This window comes from Corvus brachyrhynchos, unplaced genomic scaffold (assembly GCF_000691975.1).
Source record: "Corvus brachyrhynchos isolate BGI_N302 unplaced genomic scaffold, ASM69197v1 scaffold18, whole genome shotgun sequence".
In the NCBI taxonomy this organism is placed as follows: domain Eukaryota; kingdom Metazoa; phylum Chordata; class Aves; order Passeriformes; family Corvidae; genus Corvus; species Corvus brachyrhynchos.
The window spans coordinates 4,247,255-4,273,325 of NW_008246064.1; the positions used below are offsets into that span (position 1 = coordinate 4,247,255).

Genomic DNA, 26,071 nt, shown 5'->3' on the forward strand with positions numbered 1-26,071 from the left:
GAGGAGGGTGCTCTGATAGCACAGGCTGGTGGTGTCCAGCCAGTGTCAGGCTGTGTAACCAAAAGAGCAGGTTCCTCATCACAGTGTTACCTGCAATTGTAACAGGAGACACCAGGTTTTTGATTCTTAATTAGGAAGAAGTGCTAAGAGAAACTATATTTAAGTACTAAAGTCCTGTCTAGGCACCTAATTCCAGTCTATTCCAAATATATGAAGTGCTAGGTGGTATTATTTGCCATTGCACCCTGTGCTATGGTTATTATTTCTCTGTTTAATCTTTCAAAGTAAAAATAAGATTGCAAAGACCTTTGGTATCATGAAGTAGCATCACCTATTTCCTGTGGTTTTACACAGTGAAGGAATTTACCATTGATGCTCTTAACCAAGAGCATTCAATGTGTTTCCCTGGAAATCAGTTTCTCCATGTTGGAGCCAGATAAAATGCATCTCATAGATTGTATTTGATGTTTTGCAGCACGTGCCCTGAGGGATATATATGTCTGAAGGCTGGGGAAAATCCTGACCATGGTTACACAAGCTTTGATACTTTTGGCTGGGCCTTTCTCTCCTTGTTCCGTCTTATGACTCAAGATTACTGGGAACGTCTTTACCAACAGGTATCAGGTTATTTTATTACTGTTTAAAAGTATAAATAAACACATCATCTTGTTACAGTGGCATATATAATAGTTAAAGAAAGAATTGCTGGTTATTAGGTAAACTGTGCTCTGTGTGTGTTCTAGAGAAGGATGATCAGATCTTCTGGAGGAGGACAATCAGTTCTTACAATTAATTTATTAAAAGTGATGATATTCGAAGACATTAGGCTGGGTGTTTGGGCAAATTGAGAAAAAGTGGTGCTGAGAGAAGGACACTAATTCACCTGAGTCTAAATGAAGTTCACTGCTTGAGGAAGATCACCACATCACCACTTGGTGATTTTTTGTTGGATGGTGTAACACAAACAAATCTTTCGAGTCCGGCTCAAGAAAGGGCTAGGGAAGCATCTGTATACTTGGCATATCTGATTTTGCCAGGCATGGTGATGAGCACAAATTCAGAAAATGGCAAGACTACATGACACATTTCAGTTCCCCCTGCTGCAAGCTCTTCATTGTGGACACCTGACAGAGGCATAAACAGATCCAGACTCAGCTCACAGTCACATGCACGGTGGTCTCGGAGTAAATGCTCACTTCAGCATGCATTTCCTGAAATGTGTGCAAACCCCAAAGAACTACATCTGCCAGTTTGGTACTGAATTACATTCTCTGTCCATGAGGACACTGATGATTTGCTGCTGCATCTCAAACCTGCCAAAACTGGAACGTGATCGTAAGGAAATCAAGGGATAATGTTGACAGAACTACTCTGAAGGTACTGAGGTAGACATCGCTGAAGATTTGGGGGATTTCAGCTTCACATACAGCCAGTTACACAATTTCACTTCAGGAAAATGTAGAACAATGAAACTGAAGATTCTTTAAACAACTCTATTCACTTACTTGACACAGAGCTACGTGTACAACTCTGGAAGACAGAAACTATCACAGCAAATAAGGATGAACATCAGTCCTTTTTATTATTTGACCTTATACTATCACACAGTGTTTTCTGTCAGTAGTATCAACTCACTGAGCATGGGACATACCTGTTACATATCTGTTACACATAAGCTGTCCCCCAAAATTCCAGTTTTGCCGATAAATCTGGTGAAGAAACAGGGGGTACATTCAGCAGAGCCCAAGGCTTGATTCTTCTCATCCTGACACAGATGTCTCAATGGTATTTGGATGAATTGCACCCTAAACATGTGTTTTTTCTCCCTGAAAAAGGACCGGGATTGTAGACATCTGAGGGGATCCAGCATGAATCCCACTTGGATGGTTTCTACGCACTGGACAAAACCAGGCTGAGCTGTGGGGGAATTTTTCACTGCAACTGCTGTAATATCTATTCTAAAAGAAAAGTAGCAGAGATATTTGGTAAAGGAGGAAAGCATTGAAAGCATTCTTCTTTTAGAAATTAATTCACTGCAAGGCGCACAATTTTTGATTAAGGTGTAAAAACTTATTGGTGAGAAGATTATTTCCTTGTATATGGTTGTCATTTCTCATCAAAGGCTTTCTGTTTGAACTATTAACAAAGGCTGGATTCAATTATATTATAAATCTAAGTTTTAAAAAAACCCTTCTTTTCTTTAATTTTTTTTTTTCTTTTAAGAAACATTGTAAAGCTGTGTTAATTTTACTTTTTCACTTACAGACTCTCAGATCTGCTGGGAAGATCTACATGCTTTTTTTTATGCTGGTCATCTTTCTGGGTTCATTTTATCTGATCAACCTGATTCTGGCTGTTGTTGCCATGGCATATGAGGAGCAGAACCAAGCCACTATTGCTGAAACAGAGGAGAAGGAAAGAAAGTTTCGGGAAGCCATGGAGATGTTAAAGAAAGAGCAGGAGGTCAGTGAACTATGTGACATGATTAGCCTTAGGTGACTTGAATAAATGTTACTTTGAGATTAACGTCCCCTTTATTTTACATTTGTGTGATAACCAAAGTAAGAGTTGCTTGAAAGCAGTTTATTGTACTGGACAAAGTTATAGCAATTTTTTTTTTTTTTCTGAAAGAATAATTCTAGTTCTCCCTGTTAGGATTGGGGCCATTTGGAGTATACATATCCAGAGCTGTACTGGTTTAACCGTACCCCATATGCGAGCGGAGAAATTTATATTGTTTGGCATGTGAGATGTTTTAGTGGTGGGAAAACTACATCTGCATTTGAGCACCAACCAGCTGTTTTGGTAGCTCAGCCATAGCCCCAGCTGAACCTCCTTCCACCATCCCTTTAGCACGCATCGGTTTCCTCACTGTCTTGCTCAACCTGCCATGAATACCCAATTGTTTGATAATGAAGATAAAGATGTAGGATGACCTCTTTGAAGCACATACAGTTTCATTCCTGGAAAAGTAAACAGGCAGACCTTGAGGTTAAGATCTGCAAATTATGCAAAGGGTATGGATTTAATGTTATGTCATAAATTTAAACAAACCAGGGAGGTCAAATGGTGGATGTAGCCTTATAGCCTTAATAACAGTATTTAATTTGCATGTGGTTTGTGTGGGGTAGAACGCTTTTATTAAACAGCAGAAGAGAACATTTTAGGTGCTGTGAACAAGAAGACAATAAGAAAATTAGTCTGAAATAACACGTAGCACTGTAGTTCAGAGAAATAAATCCTTGAAACACAATATAAACTAATATACATAATTTTCTTTTGGGTACATATGCCTTCAGGGCCTAATCCAAAGCCCATTTAAATCCTTGGAAAGAAAATAGAAAATGCAATTCACTCTTGACAAAGTGCTGGTAGTGGTTTATGAATCATTTAAGTCCTTTTAAAGATCCTCTTTGATAGTTTAAGTAATAGGTAAATGCAATTTAGTCCATATACAGGCACTCTGAACAGAGTAATTCTCTGCCATAACCTAAGGGAGCAAACTGAGCTCCAACTCATACCTATTTTTCAGAAATTTTCGTGTGTTTTTGACTCCAGCTGAGCTCTTCCTAATAACAGTCAACTTTGGTAGCCCCAACTATAATTAAAGATATTTAAGAATTTCATTTTGAAGGCTTTGATTTCGATTAAGCCCGTATGTACACAAAAAAAGGAACATTAAGCCCAGAAACTATAATGTGGCAAAAAAGAAAGTTTTCAGGGGAAAAGCTGAATTTTTCCCATTTCTCTATATGCTTTATAATAGAGCCTTTTCTTTAGCCAACCATTTCTCATCTTCCCCATGCCCTGTTCAGTGCAAAGGGTGGGCAGTACATGACTCGAGAGCAGCTCTTTGCTTTCTCATCATTTGTTCTGTTGCCTTAGGCCAGCTCGAGCAGACTTCCCGGCTCAGGCAGTCAAAGCATGCTTGGAAGAGGAAGTGACTAACATCCTCCGAGCTTTTTCAGTGCCCCTTGTCACTGCTCAGACTCTGTGTGCTTCAAAAATGCTCATTTGTGTTTGCAATACTCCTGGAGTATTATCCTAGTTTTATGGGAAGGAAATTCAGGAGTGGAGTGATTTGGGTCCGTCATGTTCACTAATGAAGTCCGGTACTTCTGCAAATCCCAAAGTAGACATTTGGAAGAAGAGGCTCAGAAAAGGGAATTGGGTGGCTGCACCATGGAGCTTTCAGATGTCCTGCTCAGATATCTCACCCCAGTCAGAGCTACTCAGTTTTAATCTGGTTCTCCAAACCTTGATCAAGATACTGGTTTTGACTTCCTCACTGTACCATTAAGTTCTTGCCTCAAGAACTGTGTCTTGCATGATCCCCATGTCAGGGCTTGTGTGAACTAAACTTTCCTCCCTTCTTTCAGCCATCACATGTCCTTGCCAGGCATACTTGGTCCCACAAACATTTCCTGCCCCTGCAGTTGTTGCAGTGGGTTATGGCCTGCAGTGCCTGAGGACAAAGATGTGGTCCAGCCACAGGAACCCAGACAGAAAGGATAGATAGGCAGGACGTGAGGACATCCTCAAGCCCTGGATGGATGGAGCACTGAGTAAACTGGGAAGGTGTCCCTGCCCATGGCAAGGGGGTTGGATGAATTCTAAGGTCCTTTCCATCACAAGCTGTGCTATGACTCTGTGATCCTCCATGCCCTGAGGAACAATTCAGTCCAAATCCTTTTTCACTATCTGACAGAGGTATTGAGCACAGAAACAATGCAACCCAAGCAATAGGTAAGAAAATGCTAATAAACTAAAAATTAGCCTGTTTTGCAGTATGAATACAGAATGCTTAGTAGCACAACCTACACTATTTTCTAGATCAACAAAATATGACAGCAATCAGGGAGGAAAACCAAAACTCTTCAGGCCAGCTTTTACACTGTGCAGTATAAAGGGAGCATAAATATAATTGATAGACCTGCTTGGGGACTATCAGTCAATTTATACAATTGGTCTAACACATTCCTAAATCTGAGCTTAACACCAAAAGACTTGCCGAATCTTTATGAAGAGAAAGCACTTCAGCAGAGCAATTAAATCAATCGACTCAAAAAAAAAAAAAAAACAAAAAAAAAAAAAAAAAAAAAAAATCAAGCCAACAGCCTAGACCAGTGTCTGAGCCCTCCTCCTCTCTGCTTTAAGCAGCTTGCTTATAAAAGATATTTCCCACAGGAATTAAGTTTTGTTGTGCTCTCAGCCTGATAGAGCTACCACTACTCCTTGAAATACATGATTGATTCTTTACACAGCTGTTAAGTGCCTTCACTTTCCTTGGACTGATGCCTGTGGGAGGAAGGGAGTATTTTGCAGTGGAGAGATGATTGCCTGTTTGATTCTAGTGGCTTACAGACAATAGCACTGAGGATTCATCTGTTTCTCCTGTTCTGGGGAACCTGGAGAGGCTTTTTTTAACAATTCACTCTCTTCAGGTGTTTCAGCTGGGGGCTCTGCACTGGGCTGGTCCCCAGGCCACTGATGTGGTTCTCCAGCACCTCCAGCACCTCCAAACCTGACCCCTGTACTCAGAGCCCCCTCACTCCTCCTGCCTGTGCCAGGGACGGGGCCCCAGCTCTCGCAGCTCCTATCAGTCTTTCCTCCTGGATGCTCATTTGCTCCCAAGGCTGTGGCTTTGAGCGCTCAGGCTTTGGAATTGGGCTTCTGCAGGGCTCCCAGGAGCTGGTGTGTTATCAGCCTGCTCCTGCAGCGATCCCAGCAGATAGACAGCACAGCGTGGGAGCACATGGCACAGCAAAGGCCACCTTATCTCCAGTTAAGCCCATGGTTCTCCCTTTGCATCTCTGATCGCAGCTGCCTGTGCTGCTCCTCGGGATGAGTGTTTACAGAAACGTGCTGGCTGAGCTGCCTGCTGTTCCTAGCATCCCTCTGTGACAGGGGAGGGAAAATCCCAGCAGCCAGCTGGGCTGCCCTCCTGTCCAGCAGTCCCACTTCAAGGGGCTGAAGTCCAGGGAGACTTTAATCTGAGGCTCCCCAGCTTGAGATTTTTCTTTGCCTGGCACCAGAAGTGTTACTCCAGAGATGTGTGCATGCCGTGTGTACACAGGCTGTTCCTTCGTGATATGCCAAAGGGTCTTGTGTGGGAACTCCACATAAAAGCCATTCTTTTATGCAGCCATTCCTAAGTTTTATGATTATCTCCTGAAATGTTTAATATCTCTCCTATACAACCTTAAAATTTAAAATGAAAAATAATTTCTGAGCAGTAAGTACTAGTTTCCACTGCAATCCTGAAATAAGAATTTTCATACCTTCTACCATCTTCTGATTTAGGCACTAGCTGCTAAAGGAATTGATTCAATGTCACTCAGTTCATTGGAAATGTCACCTAAAAGTGGAAAAGAAAGAAGAAATAAGCGAAAGAAAAAGAAATCTTTGGGGGCAGATGAGTATGGGGAAGACCAAAGGAATCCCAAGTGTGACTACGATGATGGTCAAAGGAGGATGGTAAGCCATGGTCTGAAACATCACTTGTTCCACACTGTGCTTTCCTGGACAGGCCAGGTTCTGAACAAGGCAATTAACGCTGAAACTTTTATAAGAATCAGGTATTTAATATTGTAACTAATATTAACACAGCAGACACTGCAGACTGTGTTAGAGCAGTGGAAGGAAATATATTACCACTTTATTTTAAAAATTAATTAAAAATGCCCATTAAACATTTTTATAAACCTGTTTTTTTCAAATTTTTTTGCCTTTTTTTTTTTTTTTTGCTTCAATATTACCCTCAGTCTGGTTTATTTTCTTTCATTCATCTGATTATATCTATCCTATCCCTACTAGAGATAAAAAAAATCTTAGAGGAAACCTACAAAGCTTAAAAATAAAAGAGAGGAGGAGAAAAGGAGGAAACTTGTCTCGGAGGGCTTTTTAAATATTATACAAAGACGCTATTAACATTTTTATATTCCTTTGCTAGTTGCCTCCAAGTCAAAACTTTGTGGCACTTGTTTCTACTTTCTATTGCAGGGAAGAAAAACAGAGTGACAGTGTTATTAAATAAGGTTTTATGTAAATGTTCCTGACATGCATGAATATGAATCTGCCCATGCTGTATGTATCAAGGGATCATAAATAGCTCCAGATAATTTGTCTTTGTTTAACTGAGGGCAAAGTTTAAATCACTTTTTGTTGTTGTTTTGAATAGCCATGTAATGGGCTAAGTCCTTTTCTATTTTGTTGTCAGTGAATTTAGGGATACTTGGCAGCCATAAAAAGCTCATAGAAAACATGTAAGTGATGTAAATAAATGTGACCAATTAATGACTCCCCAGCTCACAAAATTTACCCAGAGCTGGATTTTTGTAAATGACATGCATTTTTTAATCCAGTAGTTTCTGTTGTTGTCTCATTGGTCGAATAGGTCGTGTAACAAATTACACCTTTGCTAAAGCCAGAACTGCTCTTTAGCTTCATTCTGAATGGGTTTCAGGACACCACATGCCAGAAGGACCGTGGACTGGAGCTGTGCATTTCCAGTTTATTTCTCAGATTAGTATTCCTTGTTTTCACTTTTCGCCCCTGGATGTCATATGCATGAGAAGCATGGGGGACACATTTCAAAGCTCATAGTAAATCTTCTCTGCAAGGCTGTGTCTGGCATGGTTGGAGGGAATATGGCTGAATCATCATTCAGATGCTATCTGAGCAGCTGGAAGTGTCTTGCCATCAGAAATCAGTCTCAATGACTGTGCCATGGAAACCCAGGCATGGATTTTTGACCAGCTGAAATTTGGTAGCAATCCAAATGGGTTGTTTTTAGTTAGAGAGAGCCTGGGTTTTGTACTCCTCCATGTACCAGTGTCACTAAATAGCATCATTACATAACTCAGTGGTGTAAGCTACAGCACAAAATGAAATCAGGCTTCATTTGATTTGTCTGGTTTGTGGGTGCTGTGGCAATCTGACCTCTCTTCATAGATACTTGGCTCATGGGAAAGTTCTGAAGAAGCTGGAAATTCTGTGCAGGCATAAATTAAAAAATATATTCCGCCTAAATGTTCTTACTCCAGTAATTTCCTCTTTAGAGAGAAGAGAAAGGGATAGACTCGAATTCCTTACACATTTTCTGAAGATCCTTTTTACTCTGCCAGATTTTAGGTGTGTTTAGTCCTTGGCTACATCTTGCTGATGCTCTGGCAGAGTTGCAGTCTCACTAACTGACGTCAGAGTGGATCGTCAAGGCTGATATTTGAGTGAGGGAGACTGCTGTGTACTGAGGTTACCTAGCCCTTAAGCAGCCATGTGCACTGAGATAATCATTTTACAAACTAATAAACCATATCCCTCTTCTTGCTCTTGGTTTGTTTTGTTTTTTTTTTCTTTTTCTTTTATCACCTTCTTCCGTCGTATTCTGCTTCTTCTTCTTCCCTCTTCTTCTCATTTTCCCTGCAGTTCATTTCCTGCCCTATTTCTTTATCTAGTCTTCTCCCACTGCACTGTTCCTTCCCTAGCTGTTATGAAGATGTATGATAATGCAGTAGATTGGAGATGGATCCCCTTCCCTGCTCCTGTCTTCCACTCCTTGTGCTGCCTTCCCAGCTCCTCTGGCACTGGTCCTATGGGGGGGAGTAGAAGCAAAGGAAGTATCACACTGTGAGCTGAATGCCACCTTGACCCTTCCTTTTTCAGTACATCTTTAACTGTCAAGTATTAGACAAATACCTGATGGCCAGGAATGACTGTTCAACCTCTTAACTTTGCGGAATCTGAATACCTGTAATTAAGTCTCTCTTTCTCTGAAGCACTTGGTTTAAAATGGAACTTACTGCTCTCCCCCAGAACTTCCTTGCTCCTGCAGACATGTTGCAAAATGTTGTTTCTCTTTCCCCTTTTTCCTTTCTGGGGGTTTCCAGACTCTCCTTGGCATTAGTTATGGTCCCAGTGCAAACTTGGTGAAGCGCAGAACCAGCCACGGAAGCGTTTTCAGTTTCCGACTCCGTGGCAGAGACGCTTGCTCCGAGACAGATTTTGCCGATGATGAGATCAGCATCGCTGGGGAAAATGAAAGCCACCGGGGCTCTCTCTTAATTCCAAGATCTGGGAGGCGTCCAAGCGTGCAAAGTCAAGTGAGCCATAGTTCTCACCCTACTACTCCCAACTACACCCAGACGGGCAAAAGGAACAGCTCAGTGGATTGCAATGGTGTGGTTTCCCTGATAGGAGGAGGCACCGGGGCACTCAACCCAGACCCTACTTCTCCTGCAGGGTTACTGCTCCCCCCAGTTATTATGGAAAAGCCTGGGACAGGCGACCTGGTGAGTACTTTATAATTTTGTATGTGATTCGCGCTCTTGTTTCCTTCTAAATGTTGTTGGAGATTGCTGTAATTTATTTACACGATACGGAGCCTACAGTGAGAAACCCAGACCCACCACTCCAGGCAGGGTGGGAAGACAGCAAGTTGATTCACAGAGAAATGTGCATCTAGAGAGGTTCTTGCCTTCTGGTAAGACTTTCTCTTCAGAGCTGTCAGGAGGCAAACACCTAAATCTTGGGTTTGACATGGACTTTCTTTTCTTGAAGGGACACTTTTAATCTTGATTTCTTTTGACTTTTGTATACCTGACATTGTCTGGTGGATAGAAAATGACGGTTTTTAAATGATTCAGTGAAGTCTTGCCATCTTGCAACTTTGTTTTCTCTCTCTGGTTGCTCTCTGTTTGCATCTGACCTCTGGTCTTCTCTTGGGCTACTTGTAGAGGGTTGTTCCTTACAGTCCAAAGGTAGTTTCCAGAAGGTTTTAGTGCCCAGTTCAAATTACACTCAGGAAATGATGATCAACAGATTTCAGCCCTTTTGCAGATTGCCAGCATCTTTGTTGCAGAGCAACACCATGAGATGGTGTTTTTGGAAATAGCAGCTACTCAGGGAGAGCAATTTGGACAGGTTGCTAGTTTGAGATGGTGGGAATTTATCTCTTTTTTACACAGATAATCTACATTGAAGCTCATCACTCTCAACAGTCTTTAAAGTGATAGAGGTCACTGCTACAGTCCGTGTGGGCAGGATTTATTTCATTTTAGGGATCAAAAATGGATCAGAATAATCTCTCTCCTTGGAAGTGCTTCTTTCTGTTCACTTTGACCACAAGTCTTAAGTTAGGTGAGATAAAGCCCACTCAGAGTAACAAGGTGCCAAAACCAGGTTACATTGGTGGGAAAAAAACCCAAATGTGATTATAACATATATTAGGCAAGTTATCTCTGGAAGAGAAAGGTGAGTGAGATGGATCCCAGCCGTGGTGTCAGATTATCAGTAAATTGAGAAGCAGATTTTTTCTCTAGAGCCAAGCAGCTTCATTCCTTTCAGGGTTTGGACTGAATTTTTTTCCTCACCTATCTGGGCATCCCCTGTAGTTCTGCAAATAGACTTTCACACTACTGAGGAAAGAAGGGGCCGTGCTACATGTGGGAAACTGGTTGGTGTGAGAATTATCTGTTTTGTTGACAGTTTTGAGACTGTTGCTGCTTTTTCAGATGTTCACACCTTCCTTCATTTAGGAGTTTGGTAATCCTACTTTTACTCTCTGTGGACAAGGATGACCAGTCCTGGGACTATTCTCTGAACAACTGAGCAACAGAAACACTGTTTGTAGATAGGGAGGTTTTATTGGATTTAGCTTTGTAAAAAAAGAAAAGAAAAAAAAAAAAAAAGCTGTGTTTTAAAGGAACTAAGGAAGAATATCTGTGCATCTGTTTAAAATAAAATTCTGAACCAAGGTCAAAAGACCTCAGTAGATGAGTAGAGGATGTCCCCCTTTTCTCTGCAAGGAAAGCATCTCTGCAGTCTGCTGAGGCTGTCCCTGCTGTCAGAAAAAGCTTAGCAAAGCATGAGAGCACTCAACCTTTCACAGAAAATATTGGTATTTTACAGGATTGGGTCCTGAGGTGATGGGGAGGCTCTGAGCTCTGCTGGCATTTATTTTCATTTGTCGGCTTCCTGCCTTTTGAAAAAATGGATGTTGAAAATTGAATGGCCCGGGTGGGTGAGCTCACTTGGCAGTTCCCTGGTCATCTAGGAAATAACACCCAGGCACTATAGTAACAGATGCTCATCCAGTGATGCAATGTGAAGGATACTGTGTCTTCTGCAAAACAGGTTTGGTATCTAATCTATCCAGAAAATGTGAGCTGGAGTTAAAAGCTAATTGGCAAGGGGCCCATGGCTGTACAGATGTAGTCACTACAGGAGTTGTAAGCGCTGTGCACAAACGTGCAGCCTCAGCTGTGGCTCAGGCAGAAGGAAATAGCCAATCTGACCCCTCAGCATGCTTGGAGATACATCAGCATGTTTCTGGGCTTTGCATTTGATGATTTTCACCTTTTTCATGTTAAAATTTGAAGTTGAATTTGTTCTTAGTTAGCAGCTTTGTCCTCTTGTTACAGTCTCTTGATATGTTTGGGGAAGGTAAAAGAAAGATGTTGCCGGGTGAAGTTGCAGTTACCTCATTAACCTCACCGACCCTGCTGCTGTTGTTTATTTCGGACAAGTGTGAGCCCATGGTGAAAAAGGACCCACTTGGGCTATCTGTTGTATCTCTCATGAGCAAGAAATGAAGGGGCCAGTCCATGAAAATGCATTGCTCTAACATGGGTTAAGCCCTGACTTGCAGCTTCCTGAGGTGTAACTGTGGCTTTGCTCATGCAAATGCAACACCTGGGTTGATGGAGCTGAAAAAAACACAATTTACAACATTAGGTTTTGAAGATGCACTTGTTTAGGTCACTTTGTGGTATCTGATGAGCCTAACACAGACCCGTCTGATGGCTACTCAGCAGGGAGATCGCTGAATTCTGATTTGGGGAAAGCTTGGAGGAGCACTTCTGATTTAAAGGACAGAGCAAACATCAAACAAGATCTGACCATGTCTGGTTTTGCGTTTAGTCCTTCAGTCACAAATAGTGACTTAGCCCATAGCTGTCACAAATTATTTCAAAGTGGGCCCTTCTCAGGTTTCTCAGGGAAAGCACAAACAGTCACTCTCCGCTTTTGAGCATTTTAGCCTCACCAGCTTTAGCAAAATTCAGCCTGAACAGTTTAATCCAAGCAAAGTGGTTGGGACCACAATGAACAACTTCTATGCCTTTGTGTCATTGCAGCTGCTACCCCCTGTCCCAGCCAAGGGCCATCTGCCCATGGGAATGGCTGCAGGTGGCAGCTGAGCTGACACGAAAACATCTGTGCAGTTCAGCTGCCCTCTCCCAGCAGAGATGTGGCTGCAGCAGGTTATCCCACTATTCAGGCTGGTGACTCAGAGGAGTGACATCCTGACACTTGGCTGCAGAAAAGCATGTAAGAAAAAAAAGCCAGTTTCAAATTTTGTTCAGATGGCCTTGGCTGCTTGGTACGGATGGATGAGTGGGTTTCCATGAGAAACCAAGTCTGTTTGCACTATCCATCTCCTCTCCCTAATTCCTAAACACAGCTGAGGAAAAAGGGGGGACTTTAGGTTATCTCAGTGGATGGTGCTCAAGTCCATCAGTCTCATCAGCTGGGGCAGTCTGGATGGTCATTGGGATTGCTTACCATAATCAGCATGGTCCATGCAGAGTGGCACCTGCCCATGAACTCTTCTGCATCAAAGCAGTCCTGAAAGCCCCCAGGGGCTTCAGTGCACAGCCTGAGCAAGAGGAGGATGTTGTACCTTCTGCACACTTTGCTACACCTATGGGTGTCCCCACGCCGCAAGAGAGTTCCCACAAGGAGCAGTGGCAGCATTGTGGGGAGCTGCCATCGGCAGCACAGAGGATTCACTGCAGTGAGGATTCAAGCCAGAGAGCCTGCAGAGGTCATAGGAAGAGCAAAGTAGTGCAATTGAAAGTGTGGTCTTCAAATACCCTTCACAAAGCAGGTCTGGGTGTGGCAGTCATCACCCAGAGGGGAAGAGCAAGAGGTGACCAAGGCTGAGGGGTGCAGGGAGCTTGTCCCAGGAAACCCATGACAAGTCCTAGTCACTGTTCTGGAAATCTCCACTGTGTCCTGAAGAGCACTCAGTCAGGGCTGTCCTATTCTGCTATCAGCTTTCTTCAAGTGGCGCAGCTGCTGATTTTATCAAACTCAGCCCGGTGTAAATACGACATAAGTGGGACCTGGTGACTATGCTAAAAGTCCTAATTGCTATTGTCTTGACCTGAAACTGAGAGATTTGAAAAATGATATGTTTTTTACACTCCTGCTGATAGCTGGGTGGGATATTGGCTTTTGCTTTATTTAGAGAAAATCTATACATTATGTAAGTAACTTCAGGGCACACTACAACCTAAAGGTTCTGCAGTATTTATTTGTAGCCTTGCATTGCTCTGTTGTGTTCTGGTGTTTCTTAGTTAAGAGGTTAGAATAACACCTCCCTTCACAAGGTATTGATATGCTTGAGCAGAATTGGATTTGGTTAATGAGCTGTTACCTGGAGCTCAATTTATCCATGGGTTCTGATGAGGCTGAGTGAGATCCCACCTGTGTCTGTCAAGAACTTCTAGAGGGTTAAGAAACACACAAAACACATCCTTTCTTGCCTCCTAAATCCAGCTGGAGCCGTAACCTTGCAGGGAAATCACAAGATTTTTAGTTTAACCTGACTTTGCAATTATTCCAGAGGTTGGAAGTGGAAGGGAAATGGATGCAGGACTGAAAGGGTGGTGGTTTCCAAGTGGGCCCTGGCTGTTAGCTGGTGATCTGCACTGCTTTGCTCTCCCTGGAGCACCTCCTCACCAAAGCCTTCCATAGTTCAGGAGCAGGGTGGGGCAGCCTGTGACACGGCTTTGGGATGGGCAAGGAGGCTGGAGTAACCTGGGAACACCCTCTTGCACATACTACCTTTCCTGAATTTCCTCTTGTGTTTTCTCTTCTAGGAAACTTGAAATACTGAGCATTGCTAGTTTGGCAGGAGGGAAAGTACCTGGGCAGTGAGCCCTTGAGACAGGGAAAGATGTTTATCAAGGGACTGAAATAAAGATTTAGAAGTTTAGATAACTTTATTTTTTGTGATATTCTTTTAAAAAGAAAGAAGAAAAAGAAAAGACCTTGGGTTTTGTTTCAGCTAGGCATAAAAGGCTTTTGCTGACCACATTGGTTTGAGGTTTTCTTGTTGAGTCTAAAACCACCCTGAGGTAAAATTTCTCTCTTTCACTTCTTGCTTTGCCACAGGACTGGTGAAAAGGGAAAGTGTTAGCAGTTTCCATGTTCAGAAATAAAGGTCAACAGAATAAGTCATCCAAAAATCCACCAGTGAGTTATGTGGATGAAAGCTACCCAGCCCTCTGATGCTGTCACACAGAGTTGTCACCACAGCTCTGGTTCCTGCTCATTTCAAACTTTGCTTTTGTACATCCTAAGTGTAAATCACTCAGATTTGGTACAAATATTTCAAACTGATTTAGTTTATGGCACATCTCTTCAAATAGTTAAGCACCCCCAAAATTAAATGGTTTCTTTTTAATGCTGTGCTCTATTATGTCCTCCAATTTCGTTAAATATTTGTGCTGGTGCCTTAATTTGGTCCGTTGTACATGGTGTGGCCTGCCCACCTCTTTCTCTGCTTGAAAAAAAAAAGCGTACAAGGAAAACTAAACCTGTTCTCAGAAACGGTCTTTAAAAGTGCTGCTATGTGGAAGCCCATCTTCCCATAATAGTTTTGACATAGTTCAAAACTGTAGGCAGTAAGAAAAAAATAACTCTGTTATACATCCTCATTCACATGTAAATTACTGAACAGTGTATTTGTCTCTATAGAATTTAGCTAATCCAAAAGAGGAACGTTTCCAGTCAATCAGGGAGCAACACAAATAATCTTGTCCTGCTGGAGGTGCCTATGTTTAACTCCGTTGTGATTTCTCATCTGGATCCTACGGAGACTCCTTGCATAACTGTGGAGACTGCTGTTATTTTATGCTTAATTTCTAGAGGAATATAAGAACAAAGAGCAACTGTGCCTATATGTGTTCTCTCAGGGATGATTATAGCCTTTATGCTGCCTGCTCGTCCAGTTCCTGGAACTGCTCTCTGTCTCACAGTGCAAAAGCTGTCAGTTCCTTGTGTGAATGTCAGCTATCTCTATTCTAAAATAAATAATAGTAATATAAACCCAAACCCACACACATCTATTCTTTACACAGAGCATAAGCTCATCAACTTCCTTATGCAGCTTTAATAATTTTAAGCAATTCACCTGGAGGGGCTCTAGGGATGAACCTCTGCCGTGTGCCTGGTGCCAGGGGGCTGGCAGGGACCAGGGGCTTGGGGCTCCATCCTTCAGGGGGACACACACTGCTGGGTGAGTGGGTGGCTGTCACACAGGGTACCCTTTGCCAGCAGCAAATTGCACCCCATCCCCTCTCCAGAGATGAAGGAAGGAAGGAGCCATTTCATTCTGAAATACCCTTTGCAGGTGAAGGATGGCTGCAAAGTAATCCCCTTGACTGCAGAAGCACTCCTGAAGTCTTGGGGATCACTTCTGGTGGCACACGTGGCAGGACTGAGGATGCAGGGGCTGGAACCAAAAGTAGTGGGACTTAAAAAGCTTGTTGGGTTGGGAATATCATGTCAAACCTAGGAAAAAAGTCCACTCCCTGCTGTTTCCTTAATGAAAGACGTTCCAAACCTGTTTAACTTGGACATTTCAGTACCCTGGTTTAGTTAAATAAAAGAAAATAGGAGGAATGAACCTCGGAATGTTTTTCCTTTGACTTTCTACCTCTTTGCACTTGTGAGTAAAAGGCGGCTTTCAGATAAAGGACTCTTGGGAACGAGGTTGTCTGATGACATGTTACTGGTACATCCTATGCTTTAGGTCGGGATGGGAAGACATTAGAGCTTAAAAAGAGTGAAATAATCCAGAGGGATTTGAAATCTGAGGTTTTCTTATGCTCCATTTTACAGAGAGAGGCAAACTTGTGGTTTGTGGGTTTTTTTCTCTTTTTCTTTGCTTTTCCTTTTTGTTTTCTTTTTAACTTATTCTACTTAAAAATTTGTCTCCCTCCTGTTTTTCATCTCCCTGTCTAGCTATTTCTTTTTGCTACCATGTATTTGTTATGTATTCCAAACTGCTGTGAATGATTATGCAATTTTGGAGATGCTTTCTTCATTAATAAAACATTTGTTGTTTCTCTGGTTTTTATTGGATGTTTTTGAGGTGAAGGAAATCAAGTGAACTAATGCATCTGAAACACCATTCCTGGTATTCCCTGGCTCCTAAGCCAAGGAGAGAGTGTTTTCTTGTTGTGCACAAGTAGGACTTCTTTGAAGAGTTTCTGATTATAACTTTCCTTTTGAGATGACTTTGTCAGTAACTCAATGGACAATGAGGCAATTGAGTTGTTTTGTTTTTTTAAAAAAGGACATTTTCGGGGGAGAAAAAAAGCCATTTTGAAGCATTACTGCTTTCCTGACCCAGCTAATGTTTTAAGTGCTTGCTTTAAACATCTTTATCCTTCTCTGGTCTTGCAGTGATTGGTATTTTTAACTGCAGTACTTGAAGTGACATGGGACCAGCATCCTGGTTACAATTTTCATTGTCAACCAGTGGCCAAACATCTTTGCCCTTTTCTGGGGATATCCCCTGCCCTGAAGCGGTCACACTCCAGAAAGACAGCTTGTAGAGCTTTCTTTCTTGCTGTTCTCATGGAATTGCCTTTCTTGAAGAGCATTTTTGGTAGAGAAGTGGTGAAGAGGAGGGATCCTGGGTCCCTGGGCACAAACAGCTGTGGAACTGCTGCTTATGGCACATGTCAGTTGGCAACCCGGGAGCTGATCAGGGAGGTCAGGGCTATTTCAGACCCAAGTGATGAGAAGATCCAGAAGACTCAATCTAATTCCTGTAGCTCATTTGTCTGTGGAGAAACTAAAGCAACTAGTCTGATATCTGCATAAACCAGGGATTCTCATCTTTGTAGGGATTTCTTCTCATTTCCCATTTCCTTGAGCTTCAGGATCCATCTGTCTACACCTGTCTTGTTACACGGTGTCTCAGACCTCACAGCCTGGATGCTTGGAGGACCAGGGCAGGGAGTGTTAAACACTTACTTTGGGAAACTGAGGGTCTCAACCAGGAGGTCTGTGGCAGAGAATGATGTTGAACCTGGCTTTCCCAGATTCTTGCACCTCAACCACCACTTTTCTTTCCACCTGGATGGGATCTGGAGGAGTAAACCAAGTGGGATCTGTTCTCTGTATGAAGTGGGAGCTTGTAATATTAGAAGCCTTAACATCTTGCTCCTGTGAGCTGACAATATAAAGTGTTTAATGCAGTGTGTGTCTTCAGCTGTACTGTGTTTCTGTCTGACTTCAGAAACCCAAGCCTACAAAAAGCATAAAACTAATTTAAAATGAGACATTAAACAAAGACAGTTTGGCAGTTCTGCTTTTCTGGTATTTGATTTCTTTGGGATTTTTTTTTTTTTAAGCTTTTCCTTGAGAAATATGAGAACAAGGGTTAGGTTATTTATTTTTTCCCGAGAAAAAGAAACTAAGTCTCTCCCCTAATTATGGAGCTTCAGAATCCATAACACCAAAGATCACCACAATGACAATATGTTCCTGAGATTTGGCAGTGTTTCAGAACAAGAAAAAACGTGTTGGGGAGTCAGTTTGCTTGGTATGATATCAGAGGTCTGTAATCGAGCTGTTACCCACGCCCTTTTCCTCTCCTAGCTGTATAATTAAATAGTTAACACATTTCAGAAATAATAGATTAATTAATGTAATTAAGCTGGCCTTCTTTCACAAGCAAAGAGCATGGGAAAGCAGCACTGCTATTCCTCTGGCATCATAAGCCTTCCTTGATTTTCACCCACAGCTTACATGAAGGTAAAGGGCAGAACAAATTTTCCAAAATTGCTCAAAGTGCCATTTTCAAAAGCTGTGCCCCATCAGGATGTCTCTAGCTCAGAAGTCAATGAGCTTTGGACTCTTCGGATGAGAAAATTAATGCTTAGGCAGTTTTGAAATTTCTACCCAGTATCTGCCTTGGTTTTACCGTGCTGATCCAGTGTGTTCCTTAAACAGACCTCCCCCTCGGACGAGGCAAGCAAGAAACAGCTTTTAATGCCCCACCGGCCCTCAGTGGATCACTCGGACGAGCCCTTTCAGAGGCAGAGGGCAGTGAGTGCTGTCAGCATCATCACCAGTGCCCTGGAAGGTAAGAGACGTCCTCAGTTTCCCAACTCAAAGCCACGTCCATGTTAAAAGGCAGGAAAAAAAGTGACACAAAATGTCCTGATATCGTTTTGAAAGAAGGCACTAAGGATAGTTATTGCAACCCCTATAACAGAGGCAATATGATCTTTACCTTACCCATGGACTTGTAAAAATAAAATAAAAAAAAAAGCCATATAATCAGAATTGGAGCTGTAAGATTTAAGATTTTGTGCTGTCGTGGTGTTAGATTTACACAGGGCTCACCACGGTGCAGGGTAGGGGAGTACCAGCCTGGCTTTGGGTACTGACTTTACATTTGTTTGTGTCTCATCTCTCTGGGGCTGATGGAAATCCTGGCATGTGCAGTCACCGGCCACATGCAGAACATCCAAATTGTGGGGGAGAAAAGTCTCAGAGTCTCTCACAACAGGGACACTGTAGCGTGTTTGAGTCCCACGTGAAATTCAAGGATGCTCAAAGGACCCCTTTAACCATGTAAATATTTCTCAACAAATTTTTCCATTGCTCTTTTCACGAGGTGCAGGAGGATTTTCCTCTTCTGAGTGTCCATAGACAGGAACTTTGCGTGTTCCTCTCACAAATTTCTTCTCACCAAGACAACTCAGAGCAAGACCCCACATTCCCAATCTTGTAGCATGGAAGGCCTTCCTACACTTTCTCGTGTCTCCTACACGGCAAACAGAGATGAGAGAGGAGATAGCACCTAAGAACACAGAAAAAGTCAGTCAAGAACATGGTGTGTAGCAGGGGAAATTGTGGATTCTCCTGCAGCCTAATTCTCTATGTGGCTGATGGATAGGAAGGCAAGGCACGACAGAGGGACTCACCTAAGAGATGCTTTACAGAGAGGAACTAGAAATAGCCCAGTGTGGAACCAGAAAGCCCTTCCTCAGTTTTTTACCCTCCCCATGGTTATATTCAGCAGTATTGTGGCCAGAAGATATATTTGTGTTTGGCTAAATAAAGGGTTGTGTTCTTAATAGAGAAATAATCGCTTTGGTGTATTTCAGTGTTTAATGTAGTCTGCAAAGGTTTTACTTGTTTTCTGTGGGGTTTTTAGCAATTAACTTGTGATTGATTTGCTTTCTTGTAATGTGTTAAGAATGCCTAAAAGGCCTGGACTTCTGGACTTCTTATTTATTTAATGGTATTTTTCTATTCCTTTATACCACAGAAATAGAGGCCATCCAGACTAGGATAATTCAGGACATGGCACTCAGGGATGTGGTTTAGTGGTGGACTTGGCAGGACTGGGATAAGAGTTGGACTCAATCATCCTAGAGGTCTTTTCCAACCTAAATTATTCTATCATTCTATATAGAAGAAATCCTCATCAAAGCTTTCCTAACTCCCAGACTTTCATTAGTCACTGAAATTGAATACTCGTTAACAATGAATATCAAATCAGAATTAAGTATGACACGGGATTTAACCATATTCATGGCTGTAAGATTTGTGCCAAACTTTGAAACAGCTGGACCAGAAATCCCTTCCCCTTTACTTATTTGGTTTCTGCTCTTAGCTCTTGGGTAGCCAACAGCTGCCTGTTTTTTCCAGACATTACAAAGCCTTGCTGACAAGAAAGGACCTATTTCTTTTTAAATTTAAAAATAAGAGGAAAAACATCTCCAACGCAATGTTGATTGTATTTTTCTGACCATTTTTCTAACAGCAGCAGAAAAAAACAGAGGCTAATTTTACTTTTTCTTTTGCAGATTTTTTTTAAAAATTAGATGTTTTGTGTTTTCCAGAGATCATCTGTAGTGGGAAAGGATGTGGATTCTTAATTGATTTAAACCATTTTCATGCAACATCACTGCCAAAAGAGGACAGTCACACCCTCCTCCTTCTCTTGCTGTGTCCCTGCACTTTGTATGATGGGTTTTCAGCTGGATCAACAAGCAGAACCAGCTCACCCAGAAGGTCCAGGAGCACAAAAGCTGGCAAAAGGGCAGAGAAATAACATGTGGCTGGGGCTGAGAAGGGTGAAACCGACCCTTTTAGCAGCAACCTGGACTTAAATGGGCTTATGTTGTGAAGAATAAGGATATACATCTATGTGTTCTAGATTTACCTGGAAAATTAGGTCCATAAGGATTTGACTGCCCTAAACCCTTTATTGCTTTCAGAGGCAAGTTAAAAAAAAAAAAATTAGGATTTTGCATTGAAATCTATGGTTCTCACTTAATGTTAGGGTTTACCTGTAAGCTCTCTGTTTGGAGGCTGGAAAGAGTCATTTCTTGGGAGCAATTTCATTTCCCAAAGATGTCAGAACAGCACAGATGTTTGGGTAAAACCTTTGCATTTAGGACACCATCTGGTATTTTGAAAGCTTGCTGGAAGACACCTAATACCACAGTTCTGTTGTCCTCTGAAGAAAGTGGATAAAGAATCAGAGAGTCTGAGGAAAAATCCTCCAAGATCAGCAAGTCCAACCTTTGACTGAATACCCCTGTGCCCACCAAACCACATTGCAAAGTGCCACGTCCACTCGGTTTTTGAACACTTCCAGGGATGGTGACTCCACCTGTGCTTAATCACTCTTGGAGTGAAGAGGTTTTTCCTAATACCCAATCTGAAGCTCCCCTGGCACAGCTTGGGGCCATTTCCCCTTGTCCCAAATGCTTCCTGCCTGGAGAGAGGAGGCTGTTTATGAACTGATTGCAATAACAGCCTTGGCTGAAGTTTTCCTGTTATCAGTGCAGGTTCTAATTATATAGACTAAAACCATAATAGAGCATTCCATGCCCATAAAGGAATCAGAATAGGAAAGCATTAAGCAATTCTGCTGATCATTGTCTTTTAGCCATTAACTGTCTTTTTTGGCTTTTCTTTATTCACCGTTTAACACAAATTATACTTAGGAGGCTATTTCAATTCTTTTGTGCATAGGTAAAATGAGCATGTAAAAGTTGTATTACAGGCAATATTTTAAGAGCACCTTTAAAAAGCACCTTGGAGTTTTAGTAGCATTTTCAAACTGGCTTATGGGCTCCCTGATTTTATATGTGGGCCTTTCAGAAAAATCAGATATTTAATGCCTTTTTGGCTTACACATCGAGGACAGAAACTCTGTTGATAACCAGGGATACTCTGGTTCTCAAGTACTTAAACCAGCTCTAAATATTGGATTTAAGAACTTTCATCTCTTATCTGCTTTAAAAGGTATTTCTTAAGATACTTTGAAAGTGTGACCTGGAAATGATATTCCAGTCTAAGTTAAATGAAGATAGTGTATTCTTATCCATTTGAACTTGGCAAAATGGAAAACAGCATAAGAATCCAAGCCTATATATAATATTGGACTTCACATACTTAGTGTGATTCTCACTTTTTGCCTGTGACACTTTTAAAAGTTTATTACTTCCAGAACAGGTCACTGTCTGCTAAGCGCAGGTCAACTGGCTAAAACCCCAAAGTGTGTAATTTGCCAACCTGTTAGGACAGAAATATTTTTATCATTGTAAAAAGTTCGGGGTAATTTGTGGGCCTTCCTCTGTGTTATGAGTCATTTTAAGTGTTCTCTTGTCATATAGCTCAGTGTGAATTGACTGTGACTTTACTGCTTGTGACTTAGAGCTTGAGGAATCACACCAGAAATGTCCTCCCTGCTGGAACCACTTTGCTGTTAAATTCCTCATTTGGGATTGCTGCCCGCTTTGGGTTTTAATCAAGAAATTTGTCAAGTTTGTGGTAATGGACCCATTTACCGACCTCACCATCACCCTCTGCATTGTGCTGAACACGCTCTTCATGGCCTTGGAGCATTACAAGATGACGAAGGAGTTTGACCACATGCTGTACATAGGCAATTTGGTAAGTCAGTGTGAACATGAAGGGCCACCTGAGGGGTGCATTTCCTACTTTTTAAAGTTTTGGCTGTGACTTAGGAATGTCCCATTTTGATACACTGCCAGCATTGCTTTACTTTGTCAAGCAAGTCCACATGACCACCTCTTTCTGAAGAGAACTGAATGAAGAACAAGCGTCTATTTTTGTCAAGCTAACATATTCTAATGCTATTAGTAACCATTAAAGCCATGTTTTGGGGCTGTTCCTGATAGATACCTGTTTAAGGAAATGAGATAAGAGAAAGGTTAATGAGCTTTATTCAGGATTTCTGGTAAAGCAATGAAAAGGCAGCAGTTCTTGGTGACTAATAGTGACTTTTACGTTAAAAAAGAAACCTGCAGAAAAAAGCTGGGCAAGATCTTTGAGGGAAATAGAGTTGTGTTTGATCATGGGTTGATAGCTATGCTGGAAGGTGCCTGCAGTGCATTTTCTACATGTGCTGGGTCCTCTGAAAACCCCAGGGTGGAGGGGACATGGAGCAAAGCATGGCTGATGCTTTGAGGGGAAACTTAATGTGCAAGCCAGAGCAGATGGTTGTAGAGCTGCAAAGCAAGCACAGACCACACTTCTCCAAGGAAAAGCAGAGTGACAGTCTACAGCCAAGCTGCAGGGACAGCAGAAAAGCCTTTCCAAGGGCAACGTGATACAACTTGTGATGCAGGGGGCACTAAAATTCTGCACTTACCCCAAAATGGAAGCTTTTTCTTTAATCATCTTTCTCTGAGTTATGTTTAAAAGCTACCACATGCTACTGCTTTAAAACTTAGTGTTTAAAATCCTTTTAATTTTAGAAAAGGCACAGGCCATCTAGCTATGGCATGGTGAATTTCCCCTAAAACCTAGTGGTAGCAGCAGAAATATCCTGTAGGAACATGAGTGATCTGGAGAATCTGAAAGGTGGATGCTGCAAAGTTTGCATTTGAGGAGCTCACAGCAGAGATTAAAAAAGCCCTTTACTTCTGTGAGAACAAAGGCTGCAGTATCTCAAAGCTGGATTCACGTCACCTAACCTCAGGTATTTACAGCGTAGGAGTCTCTCTGTGCCAATTGTCCTTGTCTCCCTTTAAAGTCAATGGAAAGTAATGGACAATTTTAAGCCCCATTAATGTGATGTTGTAAAGACATTTACTTTTGGAAAAGGTGAACTGTGGCCTGTAGGGCTGTGACTGTAGTAACCATTGACCACGGTGGGAGCCCACAGAGACACTGCAGATGGGAGACCTGCCTTTAGTGAGAAGCATCCTGTGCTGGCAGGTTTGGGTAGGTAGTTGCAATAACCAGGCATTTTGTATCAGTCCTAGAATATGGGTTATGCCACATATGGATTTTTTCCTTTACCCTGGTCCTTGTTATTTTTAGCTCTGGACTTCCTTGGGCAGGTTGAGGTTATTCCCCTAGACTGTGAGACCTGTCTTCAGCTTTTCAGCTGATGTGTCTTGGCAAATCTCCCTCTGTTGTTGTGCTAAGCAGAAATCTGTTTGGCTCTGTCTTGCTCCAAACCCATGCTCTTGCTCTCTGCAGAAAGCAGTAGATAAGGACAGCTTGGAAATCATCTCACAGGACTGTATCCAGCTTCACCTTGCAGCCAGCATTCCTTCTTGTTGCTCAACTATTTGTGGCCTTTTAAGATGACTTAAAAAAATTCCTTTGCAACCGAGTATCCATCAAAGCAGGTGGCAAAGCTGCCACTACCCTCCCTGGCACTTGGGATAGTCAAGGTGTCTGCTCCTCACGCTGCTTTTGGCAGATCACTTTCCCCCTTTGCAGACCACAGGCATTGAAACACTAGCCCTTGACATCCCTCCTGCCAACACGGCTCCTGCAGACCTGCCAGGGCTGAGCAGGGCTGTGCCAGGTGCCATCAGGAAATTAGACAGGAATTTTGCAGACAGAGAAAATCTTCAGAGAGACACTTTTTTTTTTTTTTTTTTTGCAGAGAGAGAAATTTTACAAAGCAAATTTTGCAAAATTTTGCTTAAAAAAAGGCAAAATCTCACTGTGATTTTCTTAGCACTGCCTAGAGCTATTTCTCTTCTTTGTGCTGAAGTATAAAGTAAGCAAAACAGCCTGCCTGTATTTTTTATAGCAGACTGATGGCTCGGGGCTCCCCTTCTCCTGAGATCCCAGCTTGGGTCTGTGAGAGCCCAGACCATCCCAGCTCACCCTCGCCAGCTTTACTAACCCCCCCCATAACTGGATTAATTGTGAGTAGAGCAGGTCAGAGAAAGGTAACTCCATTTTGTGGAAGATTTCGCAAAGTCATTTGTAATGAAAATTGACATTTTTTGCAATTCCCTATGAAAGGGAAGGGAGTCCCAGCTCCAGGCAGGCTGCCAGGTGACTGCATCCCCTAAGCTGCAGACTGCCAGCCCCCCCTCTGCCCCCACGCTGGCTGGCTGGCTGTCTTCCCGTTACATCTAACCCTCTTTGAGTGATTATGCTAGCATTAAACAGGGGAAATATTAAAGAGGGCAGGCCTTTGACATTTTTTTTTACTCAGAGCAAATGTTTCTGAGAGAAATGAAAGAATGAAAATGGAATATAAATTTGCTTTCTCTGGATCTGCCAGTCACTGGGGCTCCCCTGCTGTGATTGTCCATCTACTTCGTTCAGCATCTGCTGCTTTCAGGCCCCTTTAGTTCATCACTTAGAGGAATCAACATTTCCAAATGTGATCAGAAGGCCAGCCGAGCACGTGTACAGAGTTCATCTGCCCACACAGTGCCACCGCTTAAAAAATGAGTGGAGAGAGCAAGATTCCCTCAATTTCTGTTTTCCTTTAGAAGCTGAGGTACCATTATGCAGCATTAAAGCCTAAATGGCTGAAAGTTTGGGTTTTTTTAAGACAAAGTGCTCCACATCAGGACTGTCATATTTAATGCCAGTGGGATGTTAAGCTACTTGTTTTCTTTCCAGCCTTTATCCCATGAAACACCCAGCCCTTGTGCAGGCACAGAGGAGCAGGTGCCGTGTGGAACTTGTGGCTGGTACGCACATACACAACTCCTGATGCCTTCAGGAAGGCTCAGACATTTTGCTGTCTTGCTGTGACATTTCCTTCTCAGAAGGCTATTGATTAAAATGATTCAGGCAAAGAAAGTGATCCTCCTGAGTCATTTTCTCAGCGAGAGGGTTGCATAATGTGTGCAGCATGGTCTCGTAGTTTTTAAGGCAGTCCCCTGGATACAATTTCACAGACATCCAGTTTTGTCTTGTTCTCTGTCCCAGGAAAAATGTGAGCATTATGGTGGGAATCTTTGGTATCTCTAACCCCTATGACTCAGAAGTTCTTTGCTAATTAGAAATAGGAGACAGGTTGTGTGCTGTATTCTTGGTATGAGGTGGTGATGGAAAGTTGTTACATCCTGAGGTATTGCTGCAATCCAAGATATCATTTTCCTGAGGAGAAACAGAAGGTATTTTCCATAAGGAATTGTGTAAAATGGCCACTTGGAATAATTAATTCCTGAAGTGTTAGAGAGTAAAGCCAAACACTGCTCAAATTAAACTATGATAATTTATTTGTATTCCTTAATATCATAATTTCATCATCTTAACCTTTCCTTTTCACATCTTACTGGGTGTCTCATCTCTGTTGCTCAGAGCTGATCAATTTTGCTGGGCTAATCTTGCAAATATTCAGCTTCTTGGAAGGAAAACATTTCTCCTTGACTTTATATTAGTGGTACATAACCGCTGGATTGTTTGACCAACAAAGTGCATTAATGTCGATGGTTTCACAGAAAACCATGTACTTTAATTGTACAGAAATTATCAATTTCTGCAAATATATCTATTTCTGTTTCAGAAATTTCAGAATTTTCCAGAAACACAAAGCTCTGGGCAGCTTGTACTAGGATGTGAAATGAAAATAAAACAGTATACGACAAACTTGGTGCTCACCTTTTGTCATTTTAAGTTGACTGTAGCATTGCACTATGCATTTAAAATGTTACTTAAGCAGGGCATACAAAAGGACAAAATCTGATTCTCTGGGATACTTTACGTGAATCTATTAAAACTGGATTTGCTG

The 26,071-nt window shown here is 42.1% G+C and overlaps 1 protein-coding gene across 1 annotated transcript in view; it reads left to right on the top strand.

Annotated features, from left to right (window-relative positions):
* LOC103623944 (sodium channel protein type 5 subunit alpha-like) overlaps positions 1–26,071 on the top strand; it is a 215,327-nt gene that overhangs the window by 91,174 nt on the left and 98,082 nt on the right. The window contains 6 exon segments of the mRNA XM_017746784.1: positions 476–617; positions 2,266–2,463; positions 6,304–6,477; positions 8,889–9,290; positions 18,034–18,166; positions 21,764–22,002. Coding sequence (XP_017602273.1) covers positions 476–617; positions 2,266–2,463; positions 6,304–6,477; positions 8,889–9,290; positions 18,034–18,166; positions 21,764–22,002 — 1,288 coding nt within the window.